Source organism: Gracilinanus agilis, chromosome 5 (genome assembly GCF_016433145.1).
Source record: "Gracilinanus agilis isolate LMUSP501 chromosome 5, AgileGrace, whole genome shotgun sequence".
NCBI lineage: Eukaryota > Metazoa > Chordata > Mammalia > Didelphimorphia > Didelphidae > Gracilinanus > Gracilinanus agilis.
Window position 1 is genome coordinate 43603822 of NC_058134.1, and position 24785 is coordinate 43628606.

Here is a 24785-nt window from a genome sequence, read left to right on the forward strand (position 1 = left end):
TTATTCAAAAAATCTTGAATCACTGGAGGGGAGTGGGGAGATCGATTTAAATAATTCATTGAAAAACTGCTACTCTATGGTGGGAAAATTCTTAAAGGACTTGAAAACTAACTAAAAGATGGGGTTGGATCACAACTGGGAAAAGGAGCCTGAAACAAATGCCCACAACTAAAAACAAATAACACAATTTTCCTAATGATGCCATAAAGGCTGTAAGTCACGGAGCGCCGCTCTTTCAGAAGACTCAAAATGGTGAGGGACTGAAAGGCTCAAAGAAATGTCCCAGGGGGGTAAAAAATAAAGGCTAAAATTAAAGGCTCCGGAAAATTGTGCCCAAAGCTCAACTACGAATTTTATAATAAATTGTATTCATTTATCGACTGAATCCAATTTAATGTTCCTTCAAACGGCCCTGCCATAAAGACGGATGGACGTGTGCGTCTGGGTAGAAATCGAGTCCTGCTCAGGGACCGTCACTGAACTCAGACACACTCAAACAGCCCTTTTCATGGAGGGGAAAAGTCCAGCGCGCTGTTCTGCGGGGAGGACCCCGGCAGGAGGACCCGGGTCAGGAGGACCCCGGCAGGAGGAGCGCAGCCACTGGTCCAATCCCCGCCCTGGGGCTGCCCGTCCCCTCCACCTCTGCCTCCAGCTTTCCGGGTCTCACTCAAAGAACCGCCACCAAATCCGCTGCGGCCTTAGAAAAACCAGTTTCACTTGGGGCAGTCAGGTGGCCCCGCGGCTAGAGCAGCAGGCTTGGAGTCAGGAGGATCTGGGTTCAAGTTTGGCTCCCAACACATCCTGTGTGACCCTGGGCAGGTCACTGGACTGTGAGTTCCATTCCCAGGAAGTACTCAGCGAATGCTTTTTCCTTCATACACTGGGCTCTGAGGGAGAAATCCTGCAGGGATGCATTCTGGGATTTGGTTGGTCAATTCTAAAGGAGACATCAAACAGGAAGTGGCCCGGGAGGCCCGAGCAGGGGCACACGGAGGCCTCCTCTGCCTTCTGGTGGGCCCTTGGGGGGGCGGGGGGGGGGGGAAGTCAGGCCGTCCCGGAGGGGCTGTGGGCAGCCTCATTTCTCCTCTCCCGGGATTGAGGCCCGCCGGGAGCAGCGGCCCCTCTGCTCTCGCGAGGCTTTAAAGGCGAGCACAGATGGAGGGAACCACCGAGACACACAGATGACCCGTCCCGGTGAAGGACGGACGTCAGACCATGACTACCGAGGGAAGAGGCGGGCGCAGACGGCGGCCCTCGGGCACCTGCCCGTGAAAAGTCCTTTGTTCTGGGGGGGCAGGAAGCCTCTGGGGCACCGCTGTGTGCCCGGCCAGAGTACTCATAACTTATCGGCCGGACCTCAGGGGGTTCAAAAACAACAAAAAAAGGCAACCCATTTCACGGGACAAATAGCTGAAAATGGAGAAGGAAAATGCCAGTTTGTGACATGGGAAAAATCACAGAAACTTTCGAATCAACAGTGCTGGAACAACAATGTCAGGAGTTAGAAAAGAGAGTGAAATTTTATTGTCATTTGCAGATATACAATATAGGAAATAAAACCACTGTAGAATTCTGAAAGATACACCCTAGAAACTAAGAAACCTAAAGTAATCCATTTCTTGCAAAGCAGCCAGATTTGCAGTTCCAATTTGGTCTTTGTTGTAGTGGATGAAACAAGTTTTTAGCATGAAATGGCTAAAAGCTTTTGGATTATGTACTACAGTAGACATGGGCAGGTTCCATAGTCCATCCGTCTTTGGAGCAAATTACATTTATTTACATGTTAAGAACAGGTAGTCCGTTTATTTCTTAGTCATTATGAGCTCTGATAATTGATTTTAAACTATGCAGGATTTTTTCAACTATTATTTCCATTATAGTTTCTAAAAGCAACAGTTTCTCGTCATGAGTGCTTACAAAAGATAATGATGCAACGAAGGGGCTTTTAGAAACATTTAACGATAAAACGAATCGGGACTCGAAACAAAGAAGCTGCACGGATTTTCAAGCACGACACGGACACGTTGTAGCAGTGCATTAAGTGAATTATCTTTTCAAGGGTGGCAATTAACCTACTATCTTATATATGTTTAGAATGTTGGATTCCATAATTGCAATTTGAATAGACAGCTGTATCCACAATTAGAACTATGCACAGCTTTGAAAGCCTATTTCCTGTCTGTTTTTGCACATAAATCAAAGTTAAAGTTGGTCCTTGATTAAGGGAACTAGAATGACTTGGAAGCTCTGAATCTAAGACACACACTGAAGAACAGCAGAAATTCTTTATGCCATCAACAGTGTCCACAATCCAATGCATGGACGTGAGGCTGCTACCCCAAAAGCAAAGCGGAGGCCTCCTCCCAAAGCCATGGCTCTCGGACGCTGGGCAAGTGACCCTTCAGGCCCCTCAGAAACATTCAGGGAAGGTTTGGGGAGCAGCCAACTGGAGCATCTGCCCCTGCGACAACTGTTCCAACACAGGTGAGCTTTGGGCCTTTAGCATAAGAGCAGAACATCACAAGGAAAAGAGACTTTACATTCTTCTTTGATTTCATTTACATCTTTAAAAAGAAAAGATAATTCTATCTAAACTCTCATCACTCTTAAATGGTTGGTTAAACTGCAATTAGAAAATAGTGTCAGGAGAGCATGGGAGGGAAGCAGCCCAATTCAGACTTTCACTGGAATATCCAGAAATCCCTGTTCTCTCCCTCCTCAAATGAAGACTTAGAAGATTTTAATCAAACTCTTAGAAGAATCAAGATTAATTTTTTCATAGAAGTTATTAGCATTTAACAGGTGTTCGCTTTTAACAAAAGTCCACAGCATATGCTTGTCAACTGTGATTGCTTCTGAGATGACAAGAAGGAAACTCAGCTAGAAAAATAATTTTACTATTTTAAATAGTGAAAGAAGCTCAATTTAGTTTATACATTACCAATACTGCAACAGTTGGGTAAATAGATTCCTCCCAGCCTGGGCAGTGGGATCCAGGTTGAAATCCTAGCAGGCTTTAAGCCAAAAACATCCCGAAGGCTTTGGCCTGCATGGTTCCAATCAGGAGGGTCCCATTCCCAACTGATGCACTATGTAAAAGATCATTCTGAAGAAGGATGTAATACCGGATCTCAATTGTATGCCACATCTCTAAATAAAGTATAGAATTTGCTTTTTCTAAAGATAAAAAAAGCTAAGAAGACCCCTTATTGATGTGGAAAGCAGATCAGTAAAGACTCCAATTCTGAATAGTGGAATCTTCTAAGCCAAGCCGCTTTCCACAGGTACAAATTCAGTCTATCTTTTCTTTTTGGACCAGTTTGGGTGCATCAACAAAATCTTTGCCATTGTAAATGATAATTAAAAATGTTCCAATGCTTGCAAACGCCCAGAAGAACACATAGGCCAATGTCTCTGTCCACGTGTCACCTGTTCATATTTTTAAAAAGAAAGAAAGAAAATGGCAATAAATAAATTACAATAGTCATTTTTCATTAGTCTGAGATCTGTTGGTGCAACGCATCTACCAATCGGAAGTTTATTAGCATCGTCCTAATAAGCACATCTAATCAAAACTTAATTAACATGATCTTACTAAGATGTAACCTTATGTTCCATCTCACAAATAATTACCACTTTTAGAAGGGATTAGAAACAACTATTAAAAGAATTTTGTTTCAAATATAATGGATAACTGGTTATCTCACTTTAGACATTATCTATATTCCTGAAAAATAACAAACTAGACCAGTGATGGGCAAACTATTCTTCGAGGGCCAGATCCAGGCCGTAGTTTGCCCATCACTGGTCTAGACAATAACTCAGTAACTTACACTAATACCCTTTCCATCTGCTGGCCCAAAGCCAAGATCTGATGTACTTGGCTTCCTCGTGTTATAGGGAATTAGCTTAGCAGACTGAAGGTGACTGACTTTGAGTGGGCGACTGCCAGAGAACGTCAGTGGCTCCTTGAAGTTCCCTTTGGATGGAGAGAGCTGCATTTACAGCTTTGAGGACACACGAGGTGAGGTCACAAGAGCACCTCCTTGACTGTGAAACTAAGGAAACAGGACCACCTCTGCCCAGGGAAGAGGACAGCTCTGAATGCCCAGTTTCATACCTAGCAGCTTTGTGGTATTTCATCAAACTAGAAGGGTAGTAAGGACTAGGCAGTCAGGATTAAGTGACTTGCCCAGAGTCACAGATTTAATAAAATAGATGTTAGTGGCTTATCACATTGAAAGCAAGGCCAAATTCACTTCCTGATGGCCCCAAGCTTTGAACCTGGGTGTCCCCACCACAGATGGTCCCCAAAACTCTGTCTCCATCTAACTAAACATATCTCACCTCTCCTTTCAGCTCTAGTCAATACCCCCCACCCCTAGAGGGCATCATTACTCCAAAGATGAGCTGGAGCATCAAAATGTCAAACTTGAAGATCCCAAAGTTTCCTCCTGCTTTTCTCTCCTCCCTATTTATGCCAAGTCACACACACTGTTCCACCAATTTCACAGCTTAAAACCTTGGCGTAATCTCTCACAATAAAGTCTTTTCAACTGTTGCACTGAAATATCTCACAGATTTGTCACCTCCTTTCCATTCCTATAGCCATCGCCCTAATCCATCTTTCCTCTCCTACCTACGAGGCTGCTCCTTGCCTAGTACCTTCATGTCTCCTAAACAGGAGTGCCCCACAAAGTCCTGTCCTGGATACGCTTCTCTCTTCCCTCTACACTAGTTTTCTTGGTGATGTCACCTCCCATCGAGTCATTTCTCTCTATGCTGATGATTATCAAATCTACTTAGCCAACTCTAGGTTCTTTATGGATATTCAGGCTTGCATTTTTATTTGACTTCTTACATTTTCCTTAAAACTTTACCTTCTGTCTTAGTATCAATTCCAAACTAGAAGGGTAGTAAGGACTAGGCAGTCGGGATTAAGTGACTTGCCCAGAGTCATATAACTAGGAAGAATCCGAAGCTAGACCTAAACTCTTGACTCCAGACCTGGTGCTCTATCTACTGTGTTACTGAGCTGCCTCTTCTAATTGACTATTAAACATTTCAAAGTAGATGTTGTGTCAATAGTTCAAACTATGTCCCAAATATGAACTCATTATCTTTTCCCAAAACTCAGTCCCATTCCAACATCCCCTATTACAGTCACGGGCACCATGATCTTCCCTTCCCTCAAGCTCACAAACGAAAAGCCTTCCTGGATTCCTCCCTCTCTCTCAGCTCCCACATTGCCAAGGCCCGTCAGACCTCCTTTGTTACATCTCTTGCTCCTTTGTTCCCAACATTGGGCCTATCCCAGTGCAGGCCCCCATCACCTCATGCCAGGACTATTGTAGTGACTGATGGTGGCTGGTCTGACTCTAGTCTCTCCTTCTCCAAACTATTCTCTATTCAGCCACCAGTGAATCTGGATCACTTCACCTCAATAAACATCAGGGGCTTCCTATTGCCTCAAGGGCCAAATACAAAATGCTGTTTAGCTTTCAAAGCCCTTTATAAGATGCTCCCCTCCTCCTGTTGCACTCTTTCTACACTCCCCAACACATCCTCTGTGGTCCAGGGATAATGGCCTCTTGGCTGTTCTATCTCTGCTCAGGGCATTCCCTCTGGTTCATGTCCAGAATGCTCTTCCTTACCTTCACCTCCTATCATGCAGGAAGTCTTTCCTGATCCCTCTTAATTCTAGTGTCTTTCCCCTACTGATTATTTCCTACTTATCCTGTATAGAGCTTATTTGTATGTAGTTGTTTGCAACTGTCTATACGGTGTTTTCCCCATTAGATTGTGTGAGACAGGACAGGGGCTGTTTTTTTTTTTCCCTTTATATTTCTAGGGTTTAGCATCGTGCCTGGCACATAACAGGCACTTAATAAATATTTAGTGATTGAATATGTCAAAAGGAAACAAGTCACCCAAATTAATCATTAAATAAAAAAGATTTTCCTCCATTTTTCTCTAATATGCTTATTTAGCTATAATGGGAACTTCTAAGAAAAGTTTTTAAAAAAGTAAAAGGTAGCAATAAAAAAGGCATCTTTACAGTTAACTTAAAATTAAATGACAAGTTGTTAATAATATCTTAGCTCATAATAACAAAATGAATCTTTGACACAGCTTCTTTGGGTGGCTGAATCTAAAGAACAAAACTGATTGGGTCTTATTAAACATAGTCAAAGCTAGAAAAGACTTAATTATCTTAAAATGCCACAAAATATATACAAATAGGTATGTACATATGTGTATATACATATATATTAATGTAGGATAGGGAATAAGTCTTACCAGCCATAAGCAAACAGATAATGCACATTGAGAAGGCAACGACCATGATAATAGGCAACTGGGAAAAAACAAAAACAATCATTTATGAATTCTACTTCTCTGATCCAAGCTCAACTGCACACACTTTTATGTTCTGTCTCACATTTCTCCCCCCAACCTTCATTAAAAAAAAACAAACAAACAATCCCAAGAGTAGAAATACAGAAGAAAAACAACTGTTTGATCACATGGTTTGATGGGGATATGATTGGGGATGTAGCCTCTAAGTGATCAACCTAGTACAAATGTTAATAATATGGAACTAGGTCTTGATCAGTGACACATGTAAAACCCAATGGAACTGCTAGTCAGCTTCAGGAGGGGGAAGGGAAAGAACATAAATCATGTAACCATGGAAAAATATTCTAAATTAATGAATTAAATAAACTTGATTTTTAAAAAAGCCACAAGATAAATTAGCCTTCCTGAGTTGAAAACCCAAAAACGAAAGATTTTCTTAAAAGAGTCTTCTAGCAATGGGGCACATAATTGTGGTTCCCAAGCTTCTTTAGTTTTGTTAAATGTTGGAACCTGAGGAACTCGGTCCTGATCTCCTATATCACAGCCACACCTAAGTCAAAGCATCATAGGATTGCAATGCTGTAAAAGACAAGTCTTCTTATCCACTCTTCTTATGTACATCCAGACCGTAAATTACTTCAAGTCACACTACCAGCTAAAGGCAAAATTGGGACTAAAACCCGAGTCTCCTAATTTCTCATCTAAGAATCCTTTCTACTCCATCATTCAAAGTATTTAAATGATCTCTTAAATTTCTTTTAAATTTGTCTCCACTGAATTTTTGTTCTAGTAAGGTAGTTTTTTTCTCATAAAAATGATGGAAAAGGCAATATTTAACATGAAATTATTTGTTTGCCTCAGTGTCCAAAATCTGGGCTCTTTTCCTACGAGGAACACTTGCACTGACTGATAGTAATCTGAGAGGGTGGTCTCCACTCCTGTGTACACAGGCCTAGCCAGCTCTGTGAGTGAATGACTAAAGAGAATATAACACAAGGGGATACAATAAAGGTCCACCACTCGAAAATATTGGTCCTGCTACTCTAAATCAAGAAGACTGAAATTCTACCATAAGAGAACCATTTTTTCCTTTGGGTCTGCTTTTTCAGCCTTACAAGTTCTCTATTAGAATACAAATACCCCTAACAAGAGTGACTACTTGGGCCTTTATTGCATGACAACATGCTGAAATGAGAAGCTCCTAGGAGAAGAAGACACAGATTAGATGCTCAGGAGGTACAGTAGAGCAAAAGAAGAGGTACAGACATCATATACATGCTGTGCTAAATGCTGGTCCCAGATATAAAAAAACTTCCTTAACCCCAGCAATAAGAGTTGCTAGAAATGTGGGTGACTGTTACTGGCTACCACCACAAGTAAGAGGCCAAAACAAAATTCCTGTAAGCACGCACATCTCTATACCACAATAAAAAGTGTGAAAAGTTTGTGAGAGGGCAAGAGAAAAAGAAGGAAGCTAAACTAAAAGGTTAGTATCTTCCTCACAATAGGACTTTATATACAAATTCGCTTTAGTGCAGATGTTCTGAAATCAAGCAACTGAAAAAGAAAGACAATTTCCAAAAGAAAAATGTCAATGTCCTTACAGCCAAGAATTTCCAGTCCTTTTGTACATGGAGGGGACTATTATGTTCTATTTCATCCACTGAATAGTTTCCAAGAAATAAGTCTATGGAATCCTAGAAGAGAGAGGTAGATTAATGTCTGCAGAAAACATGCCAAAAACAATCACATCATTTCGGGGCCATCTAGCCCCAGAGGCCTGCTCACATCTCAAAGCCCTCCTTACCTGTCGAAAGCCATCAGAAAAGTTGTTTTTGTAGTAGCGCACAAGTGAATTCCAGCCATCCTGCACCAGCCCCCACTGAGTTCTCTTCCCAGTCCTGTGTAAAAAAGTTGATTTGAGGATTATGTTTTTAACATGTTATAATATGTAGTAAATGATTATTTCTTAAAAATGGAAAGGAAAAAGATATGAGCAATAAGCCAGGTGATGACATTGTCATCATTCAGTTTAATAGACCAAGTTATTCTCAGCAATGCAGTGATCCAGGACAATCCCAGAGACTCTTGAGGAAAAATGCCCTTTTTTGCCCCCCAAGAAAGAAGTGATGGAGCCTAAATACAGACTGAAACACACTATGTTTCATTTTCTTTCTATTCCTTTTTTTTTTTTTTGAGATCTCTTCTACAAAATGACTAATATGGAAACCTGTTTTACATGATTGCACATGAAAAATCTATAGCAAATTGCTTTTCACCTCAGGGAGGGGGAAGGGATAGAAGGGAGTCAGGAAGGAAAAAAGAGGGGGAATCTGGAACTTTAAACTTAAAAAATTATTTTTACATGGAACTGGAGAAAAAATTACTTAAAAATAATAATAACACAGTTTATAAAGAATTTTATGTTTATACATCTACCCACATGCACACAAGCCACACTCTCCCCCAACACCACACTGCCCTAATGAGAAACATTCAGGCTCCCACATCTGACCTACTATCAAGACTAGGATCTCCCTTGGGCACACTGTCATAGATAACACATAAAACTGAAAAATCAAAGCAAATATAATTCTAAGTTCCAAACAAAATTAGCAATTTCCTAGCTCAGTCTATGAAGATTGTACAGATAACCTAATTCTCCATGTGAAGATTTGGTTTTTGTAGATTTTGATGTACACATATTTCTTTGAATGAGATCCTAGAACAGAGCAAGTTTGTGAGCTTCCAAGACCATGCAGAGTGTCTAATTTAGGGGGACGGTTAGGCCTAACTTGCCTGGTAAAGTCAGTCTTCAAGGCACCCGTTCCAGCATATTGTTTGGCACAAGCATTTGCATTATCCGCCCATGCTGGGAATGAAACAAGAAAAGAAAGAGATAAGTTCAAATTCCAAGCAAAAAGCCTACTTGTCAAGGGCACTATATTTCACACAGAACATTATTCATTTCTGTCAAAGAAGCTTCCTACCATTTTTGTAAATTTTCTCATATTCATCTTGTTCTTCGATCCTCTGTCCTACGTGCAGAACGCCCATTCTCTGGATTCCATACAAGCAAATATGATAGTTAGAATTTTAAGGAAAAAAAGCACAAGTATTTATCTCAACAAAATACCACACACACCCTCTCTCTGTCTCTCTCTCCCCCCCCCCCCCCACTCTTGTTCTCTCTCTCCTTCCTTCCCACTCTGAACAAGGTAAGAACGAGCATGATACAGTTATGACCATGCCTTTAGGAACATGCCACTTTCTTCCCCCAAATACACCTCTTTACTTCTCACAACCAGACAGCTGGATTCACATAACTAAAGTTGCTACTTATTTACCTAGTCAGGAGATCAGCTGGGAAGATATTTAAAGAGCATTCATGATAAATGCTAATGTGACTAGAAAGTCAGGTTCTATTAGATTACTTCTCTAAGGTTCAACAGAAGGCAGAGGTTTTCTTTCTGCAAAAATAGGATTTCTATAGACAGGCATCACCCCTTTGAGAAGCCCTACCTGGAGCTGGGCTTGAAGAGAGCGGTGGGCCAACATGCTCTGGATCACATTGGTCCTGTCCAGACAGTCCATGCAGTTGCTACGGAATATTCCTTCCTGATTTGTCACCACTTTGCCAAGAGCATCCACTAGAAAATAACTAAAACATTTGTGTATGAACATCTTTATACCTGGATAATTATGTTATGTAAATATGGTTTGCCTTCTGAAAGTCCCTCACATTTCAGACAAGTTCAGATGTCCAACAAGGCTAGGCTACTCTGGATATTTCAGAAGAGAAAGGGGGCACTTCCATGGGAAAAAGGAAGTGCTGAGGAGAGGGATGGTTCTCTGATGGGCAAGTCTTCATCTTTTTGAGGTAGCAGTAAAGTAGGAACCCAAGTAGATGAGAGACACTGCATCCCATTTTATGAAAGATATCACAAGCATTTTCTCTTAGGTCCAATATTATAATAGATTTTTTTTTTTAACTACCACATTGAGCTTACCAAATAGACACCTGGGCCACCTACTTCTCTGGGGAGAAAGTGCTTTTATGAAACTGAAAATGCCAAGGAAGCACCAGTTTTAAAAAGTTAAATTATCCAAAAGGAAATGAGATTTGTCATTTTAAATGGTAACTTCACACGTAAAAATCATTTGGCGTCCAAATTATTTTTGGCAACTATGCAACTAAGCAAATAAAACAAAAGGGCAGAGTTTAGTTACACATATTCTAATTTTCCAATAAAGTTACAGAAAGGCCAACAGATGGCTTCTTCTAGACAGTTTAAAAACATGTGTGTAGAAAACATAAACTAAAATTTACATAGTTTGCAAAGTGTTCTACTTACATTTCTAATTTGAACCTTGTGATAGATAACCCTGAGAGACAGATACTGCATGGGTTATTTTTTCCCCATTTTTCCAGTGAGAAAACTGAATATCAAATTAGAAACATGTCAGCAGTGAAATCTGACCCCAGATCTTCATGATTCCCAGCAAATTTGACACAATATCCATTCCACTGGGCTGTACCTCCCTAATCTAAAACCACACACTGGCTTCTGAAGGTCTGCTGGCCAACTGATAACAGGAAGTTACAACATTGGTCAATCAGTACATTTAATCAGGCCATTCCAGCTTACCTAAATTCATCTTGAAAGTCGGCTACTTGATCCAGCAAAATATTCAGACGATCCCATCTCATGTTACTACATTCCTTGTGGAAGTCAAATGCAATATATCTATGCAAAAGATGAAGATATTCAGAAAATAAACAAAATGACTCTTACTGTTCCTTCTATGTCAGAGCACATATATTCTGGGGGAAAGAAGAGTAATAGGAACTCTTCTTCTACCCTTAAATGCACCCCTGGGGAAAAAGAGCCTCATGACTCCTCCTGGGATTATGTTCTCACTTTCCTTGTGCTAAGCACATGGCAGAGTCTTTCTGCTTGGGCAAAGGGAGGTTCTGGAAAACCCTACATGTTGCAGAAGGCTCAATCTGGGCCCACAGCATCTGCACAGTGGGAAGGCACACATATGAAAAAATTCTCCCAACTATCTAGCATACTTTTATATAAACTGGTTTTCTTCTCCCCAAGGATATGTGGAAAAAATAGATGGATTAAAATATTCAGATCAGGTTCAATTCAATCCAACAAATATTATGCAAGGTGCTATGGGGAATGCAGAAAGAGGACTCCTATTCTCCAGGAGTTTAGAATCCAATCAAATAGATTTATGAAATGTTAAAATTTAGCTCGTTAAAAAAATAAGTTTTAGAAATATAAATTATAAGAGAGAACTACATTATTTGCTATAAATTTTTTAATGTCAAATTCTTTTTACAAAAATCATGTCTGATAAAAATGTTGACTAGTTTTAATAGGTGAAAAAGAACTAAAAGTGTTGCTAAATAGCTTTCTATATGTGCCACGAAAAACTGAGGGTCACAGAAGGGAAGGGTAGGCAAGAACACAAAGCCTCAGTATCCAGTTTCTGTCTAGCTTTCACTGACAGGGAATTAAAGTATGTTGGGAGGCAGGCCAGTCTGAGGAAGGACCTTCTTCCTCAGGTTCTATTCTAGAAGGCCTTATACTAAAGAGTTGTGTGAGTCTGGGAAAGTCACTAACTTCTGCCTTAATCTCCTGGAAAGGGAAATGGCAAACCATTCCAGTAGCCTTGCCAAGAAAAATCCATGGATTCATGAAGAGCTGGACACAACTGAACAACCGCCACTAACTGAACAAGATGGCCTTCTAGCAGTAACTACTTTCAACTGCAGATATGATTTAGGAAACACAGGATCTAAATGAGGCAGATTCAAGCCATACTCCATAAATGCATACACTGCCTCTGAAAATTCATTATGTATGTTTAAGTAAATAAGACACTGGTTTATTCAGTGCTTACCAACTGTGCCAGGCACTAGGGATACGAGGGCAAAATTGAAACAGTTCCTGCCCAAGGAGTTTAGATTCTATTTGGGGGACATAAGTGCACTGACCCAAGTATAATCAATATCCTACAAAGTCATTTGAAGAGCAAGTACCCTAACAACTGGAGGGCTTAAGGAAGGCCTGACACAGAAGGTGGCACTTGATTCTGAGGAAGATAAACCTCCCATGCTCATGCTTAAAAACAGACAAACAAAAAAAAACTGGACCTGACAGTCGAGCTATTGTCTTTTATAACAGCTTTCATGGTTCAATTCTTGTTCAAGTACATTCCTTCAAGGTGAAGGATCCATTTGTCAGTAGTGACTATCTAGACCAGGGATCGGCAACCTTTTTGGCCGTGAGAGCCATAAACGCCACATTTTTTAAAATGTAATTTCGTGAGAGCTGTACAGTGCTCACAGTGCCGCTCCTGTAACAGCGCCTGAAAAAAAATGGACTTTATGGCTCCTGCAGAAAGAGCCATATCTGGCCCTCAAAAAAGCCAGATATGGCTAGAGAGCCATACGTTGCCGACCCCTGATCTAGACTCTTGTAGTTTGAAATGGTCTAGAAGGAGCTACCTGTTGACCTTTCTATGCCTTCACCAGGTTAGCAAATGTCTAACTGAAATGAACTTGAACTCCTTGTGTCTGCTTTCTTCTTTCCCACTTACTTCTGGTCCCGGGTATTCTAGCTTCCAATCCCATCATTTGGCCAACATCACACTCCCCACTGTGACCCATAACTTCTTTACAGCTAAATCCAAAGATCAGTTCTCAGCCTTCAACCCCTGATCTCTGTGCAGTGTCTGACACTGCTCACCACCCTCTTTTTCTGGACACTCTCTCCTCCCTGGTTTGTGGCTCTGCTCTGTCATGGTTAGAGTCCTACTCCTCTGATGTGTCCTATGCAGTATCTCTATCCATGCCCCACTTTCATGTGTGTGGTTCTATCTCAAGGCTCTCTTGGTCCCTCTGCTCTTTCCTCTTAATCTTTCCACACAATCTTTCATATCTCATCACAGATTTCATTATCATCTCTGTTTATGACCCTAATACATCTCTCAACATCCTCTTTCTCCTGCTCCCTAGTCTCATGTCTCCAAACACAATGTATTATCTTTCCCCTCTAAATTCACTGTCCTCCTAATTTCCATTTATCTGTACAAGGTGCCGTCATTCTTCTTGTCATCAAGTTTTGCCGTCAAGGAATTACCTTTGACTTTTCAACCCCTCTTACATCCCACATACAATGAACAATCAACATTTCTCACATCTCCCCTGCTGCCCACAGGTGCCCTAGCTCAAGTTCTTATTCCTTGTCCCCTTGACACCACAATAGTCCCCCTTTCATCTCTTTGCTTCAAGTTTCTGTCTGCATTGCTTCAGCTTCTCCACAGCTGCCACTAGCTAAGGTGCAGGTCTGACCATGCCACAATTCCTACTTAAGAAGCCTTGGATACTCCTGTGTGACATTAAAAACCCTTCAAACTGGTTTCTGCTGCCCATATTCCTAGGCTGACTGACACATGGTTCTAGACAAATCAGGCTGCTACACCCAGTCCACAATCTCCCTAGTCTATGCCTAAATACTGGCTGTCCCCCATGCTTGGCGTGCTCTCCCTCATCCCCTCTGCCTCTTCAAACCCCAAGCTCCTTCAAGAGGCCTTTCCTGAATGCCCCAGTTGTTAGTCTTCTATTTATTTTGTTAATATTCCATATTTACTTAAATGAGAGCATGTAACATCCTCCCACCACAATATAATCACCTTGAGAAACTCATTTTTGCACTGATATTCCCAGGCCCTAGCTTAACTTCAAGTACATCTAAGACATTTAATAAATGCTTACTTACTGATGTGTGCTGATTACATACAATATAAATACGAATACAAATCTTATCAGTGCAAGTCAAGGCCCTGCCTCTGTTCACAAGGGCCATTGTGAGGAGGTAAAGTCTCTCTTTCAACATTTGCACAACAGGCTACCTGAGGTCTCCCTCCTCCTGAAGCTCTGAGGAGACTCAAGAAGTCACTTTCCTCCAACTACTCAAATGGACTTCTTCACACACACACAAAAACAAAACAAACAAAAACCACCACTAGAAAAGGCAATTGGACCTGATTCTTCTCCCACTAGATATCCACCCTCGAATCACTAACTGCTGCCCTTTGCTAAAAGCTTACTGTGGTTGGAGCTACCTAGAGCAAATGAAAGGTCAAAGTCCAGCTCAGAAGCCTGAAAGCTTTTCTTGATCATTATAGACGTGTGGGTGGTGGGGCCCTCTGGCCCTCTAAGATGCTCAGATTAATCTCATGTGTGCTGTTTTGCAGACCCATGCCAATGAACCCCAAATAACAAGCCATTGGGATTCCAGGCCCTCTATAAACAGAGCCTTAGTTAAAGAAGGATCTGTTGATCAGTTTGCCTCAAACGATGAGCTAAACTTTGATGAAAATGAGAGACAAACTAAGTTGTATCCTTTTTTTCCAGGAGACCTTGGATATAGGTATAAAGGTAACAAGTCAACATGAATAGCTAGGAAAAAATTCTCTTTTGTGTGTAAACCAGTTTTGACTTATTGGTTTCAGGATGTTAAAAGGCCTGAACAAAATGTCCACAAAAACAGAGAAATCAACCAAGTCCTCTACTCTTGGGAGAAAGGGCATACTGCCAAGCAGACATACAACCATCCCTCATTGAATTGAAAAGGACAGAATAAACCATCTGAGGGACAGGGAATAGCTCATTTTTTTGTACTTTCACTAAAAGAGACTCCATTTAGTTCTATACCTGTTTTGAACTTATGTGAAGCATAAACGTTACTAACCTCATCCCTTTCCCAAAGCCTTCAGAAATCAAACACATACTTCAGGCAGGCATGTGACGTGTGTGTGTGTGTGTGTGTGTGTGTGTGTGTGTGTGTGTGTGTGTGTATGCATTCCTCCTTCACCTGTACTTTTACAGCCCTCAGAGATTTACTTTAGGTGTCTTCAAAGAGAGGACTCTTGCCTTCCCCTACAGAGTAGATTGGCTACCAAGGAAAACCAGACCATGGCCAACTCTTAGGTCCTAATCATGGCCTTTCTTAACTCACCAGATTTGCAGGCAAGCTATTGCCTATTAACATTCTCGGCAGCAAGTAAGAATTGGGTAAATGAGACAAAACTCTCTCATGGCCAGATAATTTTACATTTATTGGTACTTATCCCAAGAGCCTGTTTGTGCAGGATGGGATTTGTTGTGATATCTTGTAAATACTCTCTCCCTGTTTTCTGTGATGATGATGAAGATACATTTCATAACTCAGGACATGGCACCTAAGGCTGTGGGCAAAGTCAACGAAAAAATCTAAAACCATCAAACAGATACATGCTTAGCTTTCCTCTTCCATTCAAAAAACAATCATAAAAGGAGAAACTAAGATTGACATTAACAATAGTAATATATGTTACACCTAAAAAACTTGTTTAGGAACAATCACTAAATGTAAAGACAAAATCAAATTTCAATTTACATGTACCTGATGTTTCCATTTCCCAAGGAGTCTACCATTTTTGCAAATGTCTGCTCAAGTGGCTTCTCTGAACCCTTCTGGTTAACCTGTGAAAAATTTAATCACCAATAGCTTTCTTTCAAGTTTGCTTAGAAGCATATTTAGTACAAGGGTTTGGAGGGGTTTTTTTTTTAAGATTTTTTAGATGCATACCAGATTAATAATGAGTTGTTTTCCATAAGTAATTATTTGTGAGTCAAAATGCCTTTGAAAGCCGTCCATCTGAGGAAAAAAGGAAAGTTATAAGAAATTCACTACCCAGTCTTAAGACTCCTTAAAGAGATTACTTCCTAAAGTTTAAAAAAACACCTCCATTTATTGCTAACATAACAGAATTCTATCAACTAAATTATTTTACATGTAGGGAGCTTGTCTTCTCAAAGTTCAAAGAAGCAATTCATTTAAGAATTTAAAATGGTTAAAAAGAGAATTAATAATGGTAAGTAAGCTACATTATGTATTACTTTTGTGTTCCACTGAATGGTAAACACTAAGGGATCTAAACAGGGGTGGGCTCTAAGCTTCCAGTCTCTGGAATCTCAAAACACCATATTATAATCCATTATGGATATGCCTTTATTGGCTCAGCAACCTGAAATGTCACACTATTGTTACACAGATCATCTCAATGGATCCTCTCAACCACCATGAGGTGGCAGGGCAGGCCCTATCACCAATTAACAGATGAGAAAAGCATAAGGGACTTGCTCATTTTAATATTTCTCATCCCCAAACAAGGACTAGAGAACCCAGGTCTTCAAGGCTATTTCTCATGACACTAGTTTTGTGACAACCTTTTAAAAATAACTGTTGATGCAACAGCTCATTGTCTTAATGTTTGTGTGGATATTAAAAGGAAAGAGGATTTGGGGCCTGGGAGATGCTGACCTAATCATATATTCTGTATTTCTTCCTCTCCATTGCATGTAGGCATTAAGGAGACACAAAGACCCCTCCCCTTTAGATCAAAGGAAATCCCCTCTTCACAATTAGGTTCCCATTTTCTGGAAATGAGTGGAACAGATGGGCACCTACGTGGTTGGCCATTTGGTTGATCTGTGGCCTTGGCTTATACTTGAGGTTTGGTCTCTGGGACCAGAAAAAGGGCATGGATCCTCTTGTCTGAAAAACAAAACAGAAACAGAAATAGGGGGGAATCTGCTTCTCTTTCTTTTCTCTCTACCTCCATTATCATTTTCCTCCCCTCACCTCCCATAGGGGACCTCAGAAACAATGATGGGGTCAAAGAGGCCATATTGCCAAGACCTCCCCTGCCAGAGAGACCTCTAGTGCTAGCCTTGGGACAGACTTTAGCTCGTGGTCTAAAGACCAGCTTGGCTAAGGTGATAGTCACAGCAGGATGGCCTCAGAGGCCAAGTTCCCGCCACAGACACTCTTTAAAGCCATCTACTGAATTACGAAGGAGTTGTGACCAGTATCCCTGATGTCCTAAGGTGATCTTCTCACTCAATATTGATGCCAGTTAACCTCAACATAGTCCTGGAATAAACCACCCAAGAAACATGACAATTTCTAGCAGAGCCGCTCCTCAATAAATCAAATGGTATTCTTAATGTCAGATTTCTTTTTTAACAACGTCTTATCTCTTCTCTGCATGTGATTTTAGGTTATCATTTTCCCTTTCCTTTAAAATCTAAAAGAAACCATTTTCTCCAAAAGGAGGAGAGGATAGGCAATATTATATCTGGTATCCATGAGCTGTTAGAAAATTTGCAGCTTCTGAAAAGCCTAGTTTTAGGCTTCCTTACATAAACATCAAGTCTTAAGTCACCTCAGTTCTAAGACAACAAGACAAATATGGTTCTTGGGAAGATGACATAGAAAGTACTTTACAAATGAAGCCCAGTGCCTAATCCCACACTGGATCAGCCAGGATAACACATAAACTCAAAGTTAAGTGAATTTAATCTCTAGCAACTTCCTTCTTTTAGCTATCTGTCCACCATCACTTTAGTTTTAAAAGAGTCAAGTTGAAATCACAGAAATGTATGACTATCTCCAAAGTCACTCTGCTTCGAGGACTTCAATGTCAATGGCAGGGAACAGATGGTTTATTGCAGTGGCTTTCCTCAGCAGTTATTTAACATTAATCAAACTGGGATAAAACAACAGGGCAACATGACATAAGGAGAAAACAAAGCTATTTTTCTGGGTGACAAACGACCCCACCTGAACAAATGATGCTTTGCTCCCATTGTAGTGCACAATTTGCTCTGTTTCAACAAAATTGGCAGCATGGCCTTCAGAATCTATTCCTGCATTAGAAAAAAACAGTTAATTAAAAAATAAGTCATAGAACCTTGATAACTCAATTAATTGGGGGGTGAGGATCAATCTGAATTAGTGAAATGTAAAATTACAAAACTGATTTTGAGAAATATAGTTCTATTGTAAGTAACAGTATATCACATAGAAAGTTAAATTAATAATTCATTCTACTAAGTTTTAAAGAGGTCCAAATAGTGGATACATTTTCTGAACCAAGCAGACAGACTAGCCAAGATTTTTTGGTCATTTGGTTTATAGGAACAATGAAGCAGGGTATCTGGAATGTGGCTGTCCGGAAATACTACAAAGCCTGGCCACTTCTGGGTGGCTTGTTTAAAAAAATACAAAAGGGAAGCTGAGGGTCATTAATGCATTAACACTTTATATGTAAATGAATGCTTTGAGACTTTTCTTCTTTACCTTGCCCTCTCCCAACTCAATCACAGTCACCTATCTCCTCTCTTCTGTTCCCTGGAAGAAAGCCCAAGCTGGGTCAAGGTCAAAGCTGCCAAAAGGGTTCTGTCCTTTCATTCTCTGCCAGCCTTCTTCCCCACAATCCAGCTTTTCCAGAGATGCCAGATCGAGCTTCCGTACTCATATCTGGCTGTTACTTTTCTGCTCAGACTCCTTGAGGGGCTTCTAAATCTATCTTTCTAGGTCCTACAGGACCTAGCTACCACCTTTCCTTTCTACTTTTAATTCAGATTGCTTCTCTCCATGCATGTCACAATCCAGTCAAACTGGATTTCTCACCACCCCTGCTACACATCCCAATTTTCCACTTCTTGTGCCTTTCTTTATGATGTCCTGCTTGAAAAGTCTCCCCCATTCTATATTGCTAAATAACTATCAGGGAAATGATATCAATCATTCCTAGCTTTAATCTCAGACAGGATAAGACACTGTCATACTCAAGGAATTTATCAGGTTACAAAATCTCACATGTTTGAAATACATTAGGTGATAAACTATACTAAACATAATGAAAAAAAGAGTCTAAAAACGAGGTGAATTACTGATAGGTAAGACAGAAGCTTAACAATTTCCAGTCATTTTTGAGACTACTGACAGGAATGTGTAATGTGACTTATTTCAGCAAAGGAAATCTATTCACAATGCTGATTCATCATGTAGTTGCAGGCCTGCCACTCACTAATTATAGAATCTTTTGGGGCAATTTCCATTTCCTTCCTAGATAGAAATGATCTCATCTATCGAATAAGGGGGGGAGCAAGATAAGCTATGTCCCCTTCTAGCCCTAATGCTCTACAGTTATTTTTAATGACATATGAGAGAAATTTTGCTGGAATTTTCAAAACTGCCATGCATATAATGCTCCAATCAGGATGAGGAGTCATGGTTGGTATGTGATTGGCACTCCGGGGGTGGGAATGCCCACCTGGGTGAGCTCCCAGATCACTGAAGCAATGAAGAAGAGACTTAAAAAGAGCTGAGCTTTCAAACAGGGCAACACTATTGCTAACAGATACAAACATTCCCATGGTGCAAGGGATAAAGCAACAAGTAATTGAAAGCAATAAGTAATGATTGATAGAAGGACAGCACAATTACTTTCTGGTTTTAGTTTAATTCACAGAAGTCTAGTTCTGATTCAGCATTCATGCTCACAATAAAACACAATAACCCCTTTCTTATAGCAGTGGAGGGAAGCTTAAAGTAGAATATTAGACCCTACAATATAGTCAGAGTGTGGCATAGTGGATAGAGTGCTAGGCCTGGAGTCAGAAACACATGAGTACAAATCAATATTCAGACATTTGCTAGTTGGGCGACCCTGAGCAAGTCATTTAACCCTGCTTGCTTCAGTTTCTTCATCTATAAAATCAGCTGGAGAGAAGGAAGTTGCAGACCACTCCAGGATCTTTGCCAAGAAAACCCCCAAAGGGGCCCTAAAGAGTCAGACTTGACTGAAATAACCAAACAACAAGATAATCAAACAAAGAAGCACTCATTTATTAAGCACCAGCTATATAGCAAGCACTAAACTAGACACTAGATACAAAGACAAAAAAACCAACCCTTCCTTCCAGGGAGAGGCTTTCAGGAGCCAAGAAGATCTAGATCCAAATGAACCCTAACTCTAATCCCTGCATCTGCTGCAGCAGCTGCCCTGCCTGGTTTCCCATCCAGACAACAGGATGCTACTCGTTTCCAGGCTAAATTCCTCACCAAGCAGCTCCCGCAGGCTCTTCTCCCCTCTGATCAGAGGGCTGGAGGCAGAGCCCCAAATTCCTCCCAATGCCTTCCTTTTCAGAGGCAGATCTCAACTCTTCCACTCAGCCTGCTTCAGCTCCCCAAAACATGAGGCCCCAGGCTCCCTGTTGCCCCTCCTCTGCCCCATCCCTGTCTCCCTCTTTAGATGATATGCAACTTGAGAGCAGGGACAGTCTCTCTTTTGATTAATTGTATCCCCAGTGATTAGCACAGTGCCTGGCATAAATGTCTACTGGACTGGACTGGAAGCTCTACCTAATTATTACATTGAAGCATAAGATAAATAATAGCAAAGTTACCAAATAAACAAGCTAAATATAAAAAAGTTCAATTTCTTACCTCTAAACAAATCAAAAGCCTTGTCATAGTTTCCTCACCATAGACGATGATGACTTCTTTTTTGGCCCTTACCTTTGGTCTCAGAATCAATATTGTTTATGGATTCCAATCCGAAGAGTAGTAAGGGCTAGGCAAAGTGGTTTAAGTGACTTATCCAAGGTCACACAGCTAGGAGGTATCCCCCTGGCCACCCCACAGTCTGCAGTTTCTGAAAGGGTCAAAGAGATGAATCTTACCTCTCACATAATAGCGCACTCCTGCTCTGAAGCAGCTTCTCCTTGAGATGAGAATCCAATCAAAATATTTTCCATTAATGGAACAAGAGTGCATTGTGATGACTTTCAAAGCATTAAGAAAAACACAAAACAGAAACAACACATGAACATGCTTGGGCATCGTTCACACACTGATGTTATCCCAGGACCTTATTTTTGAAACTGGAAGAAAAAATGCAGATCTTCATGGCTCTTTAACTAGACACAACTCCTTCTCTTCCTCTTTGTGGCAAACATCATGCCCATTCTGAGAAGCTGGAGACCCACATGGTTATGCTTCCCCTTAAGTCCTATCCTGACACCCCCATCCAGCCCCTCCAAGGCTCTAGTGAGCAAAGCACAAGGTCTTACAGCTACAACAAGCTAGAATGACTTCTACATGGGTCAGGCCACAGAAATAGGTCCATAATCCAATGGCCAATTTTATAGAGTTGGGAGAGCTTTATCGCTTGAATGATTGCTGGCCATTAAAGGATGAATTACTGTGGCCTCACCAACTCCTAAAACTGCTGGGGAGAGGGGGGAGGCCTTGATCTGTGCCACTGGCCAGAGGATCTGAACCAATGAAAATCAACAAGATTTGTGTTGTTAAAATATGAAAGTAAATTAAACAGTACAGCTTAGGCATTGATATCTAAAAAAGGAAATGTTAAAGAATATAATTCAAGTCATGATTACTTTGAAATAGTATTTAGGTGAGGTGGGGTTCTGAGGTTTGTTTCTTTAAGTCTTTATTGATTTACAATGAAAAAGAAAAATAAATTCAGTAATTCAGTAAATCCTCTGCCTAGAGAATCCTCCATTGCGCCTCCCTGTCTATATCTCAATTTATCTGTGTGAGACAGCAACCGTATACTATCTGTTGTGAGAGATAAGGCTTGAGGAGAAGACTTCATAGCTGCAAACTGCAATGCTCTCCTGTGCTGTCAGCTTGCCTAACATCTTCTCTAGTTCCCTAGAAGAAACTATGACATTAAATTCATCAAGGAAATGAACCCTACTTTGAAAATCCAGCTGTCAGCTCATTAGCTTCTGTACATCCATCAGGAAAACATGAAAGCATTTTAAAAAAAAAAGGATTATCCAAAATGGAACTAAAAATAGAAAAAACATACCTAGCTACTGAACATGGCAAATACCAACTAGGTAACTACAAACACACTCCATGACAAAATTAAATCAGCTACAATAGCCAGTGCACACATAAGAAAAAGAACGAACCACAAATGAAAACATACAGAGCAAAGCTCCAAGTCGGACAGACACCAATGTTTCTGCACAAATAGGAACTTAACCTATGTTTGCTCCACTAAACATGATGCAGAATCCCCATGTATATAAATACATGTATATATAACTATATATCTAAGTATATATATGGGTGAGAGGAAAGGGTGTGTGTGAGAGCAAGAGAGAGAAGAGATAAAGGGAGATATCTATATACCTATATATAGATCATATCCATATATATATATATACACATATGTACATATGTATATAGATGCATATATACATCTATAAAGAGAGAAATACAAAGATATACTCAGGTAAATATCAATTTTGTGCTCTGTGACAAAAATTGGAATAGAAATTAGCCCAATTCAAGTTATTTACTAACCATGTGATCTTGCCATGTCACAAAATCTAGGCTTCATTTTATTCATAAAATGAATATAAGATGCTGCCAGGCTAAAAAAAGTTCTTCAGCTTTGTTTTCTGACAAGTCTGGATATTTTTCCCTAAGGAAAAATGGAGGGAAATATCTTCAACTCAAATGTCTTTCACTTTCTTCAGGTCCCTCTCTATAAATACCCACAACAATTTTGATGAACTAACAAAATAAGACCCTTTCCATCTACATCTGTATTTAACTCTCTATTTTCCAATTTTGTACATTAATATTCCCTCAGCGATACATTCTAATGTTAATTCTACATAATTATTCTGAAAAACTGAGATATTTTACATATTTTTTAAATGGGGCAATGTGAATGAAAATCTCTATAATACTAAAAATTTCAGTCATGTAAGGATACATCCAAATAAGACAGGGAGAGCAAACCGATGGACCTGAAAATTTAAAAATAATGGTGTTTTTAGTCATTTAAAAAATATATATATAATACGGTAGTTCAATTTTCAATATGGAGACTGGCACACAAATGAGACAGAAAATCAGAAAATTTTTATACCTAATCTTCTCTTCCCTTCCATATTCCCTGAAAATTACTAGAAAACATACTCAACATGCACTTTACTGGTCAAATCACTTCTTTGTCAATAAAGGAAATAAAACTAAATTATGCAATGAGGTTATCTACTTGGCAAGAGAGCATCACTTCCTCCCAAGTGTGCTCTTTGTCTATTATCTGAGTTTATCAGAAGGAGACTAAGGGAGACAGATAATATTCACCATCTCCTCTGAGGAGAATATTTTGGTGCCAATATGAGAAAGGTGATATAAAGTCCTCTAAAAGTTGCAGGAACATTTTCTACTCTGACACTCTCTTCTCCTTTTAAGTTATAGCCACAACTCCCTTGGCCCTAACTCTCCCTGTCCTCTCCTGCATTTATAACTCAAGGTTGCCCCCTGGCCATCCCTAAGACTAAAGGGATCCTGGGAGCTGTGGCTGGAATGGCTCCAGCTATTACCATAAGGTACCTTATGCCTTTTCAGGCTTTAGGAATTTGATAATTCCAGAATTAGGCCAGTGCTGACACAAAAGATGGCACAGGAGAAGTCTCTTGTACTGGCCCAGTGCCTCTTATTTTCCAGTTATTCCTTATACCGATATTGTCCCAGCTCCAGAATCCCCATATGCTTCTCATTCCTTATGAAGTCAAAGACTGCCAAATTTCCAAAGAAAACTATAGTCTATATATTAGATAGGAGGGTGACAGACTTTATCTACTGACCCTCTTAGAAACATTAACAAATATGTCTAGCATGCATTACCTCTGGCTGAGCAGATAATTCTCTAAGAAGATGGCCATTCCAAACAAATCGCTGATCTGCCTATTGGAAGATAAAAGTCACAAGATGAAGACTAGGCATCATTTAATAAAAAGGATGTCAAATGTTAAACTTCTACAATAATCTTAAGGCACCGCACAAATTAGGGCTTTAAAAACAGTTATAGTTTTATATATACATATGTATATTTATAGTAATATGTATATGAAAACAGTTATAGTTATGTATACATGATATATGTGCATGTATATATACAATATAATATAGGTATATTTCATATATACATGTGTATATACATAAAATTATAATCTCTCCATAGCAAAAACTCTAAACTGCTTGGTTCTTCAACTAAATCCTAAAATTTTCCCTGAATAGTACTTTATCAGATAAAGAACAATCTTGTTGTTTCTGTTTATCCTGAAGACTTGCATGTAAATTGGATTTAAGTGAATGGTACAAAGTTGGCCTCACTCTCTGTTCCAGTCATCGAAATCCAGTGGTAAGATAAAAGTTAAAATGACTGTCACTATATGTAATATATACAATAAGTTTTATATGTAATTTAAACTCCTATCAGTAACACTATTCCTAACTGGTAACAAGTGTAATTTAATTACCACATATTCTGACATACAGAATTACGAGTGGCGGTCAGGAGCCCTGAACTGCCTAACTAGATCAAGAGTTCTAAATTCCATTGCAAGCTTAAAGGGCTGTACTGTGAAATGACAGGCTTAAATTACTTCAACAGTAAATACAAGATTGTAACCATGGGAAAATATCCTAAATTTATTAAATAAAATTTTCAAAGAT

General features: G+C 39.9%; 1 protein-coding gene across 1 annotated transcript in view; it reads right to left on the bottom strand.

Moving 5' to 3' along the window:
* Positions 1-1494: 1494 nt before the first annotated feature.
* Positions 1495-24785, bottom strand: part of SACM1L (SAC1 like phosphatidylinositide phosphatase) — a 50024-nt gene continuing 26733 nt past the window's right edge. The window contains exons 6-20 of the mRNA XM_044678613.1: positions 23955-24014; positions 23035-23068; positions 20960-21061; positions 18051-18136; positions 16896-16982; positions 16014-16082; positions 15828-15907; positions 11010-11108; positions 9883-10021; positions 9351-9420; positions 9160-9232; positions 8168-8261; positions 7965-8057; positions 6301-6358; positions 1495-3429 (exon numbers count right to left, since the gene is read on the bottom strand). Coding sequence (XP_044534548.1) covers positions 3293-3429; positions 6301-6358; positions 7965-8057; positions 8168-8261; positions 9160-9232; positions 9351-9420; positions 9883-10021; positions 11010-11108; positions 15828-15907; positions 16014-16082; positions 16896-16982; positions 18051-18136; positions 20960-21061; positions 23035-23068; positions 23955-24014 — 1281 coding nt within the window. The 3' untranslated portion in view covers positions 1495-3292. The remainder of the gene's footprint in view (positions 3430-6300; positions 6359-7964; positions 8058-8167; positions 8262-9159; positions 9233-9350; positions 9421-9882; positions 10022-11009; positions 11109-15827; positions 15908-16013; positions 16083-16895; positions 16983-18050; positions 18137-20959; positions 21062-23034; positions 23069-23954; positions 24015-24785) is intronic.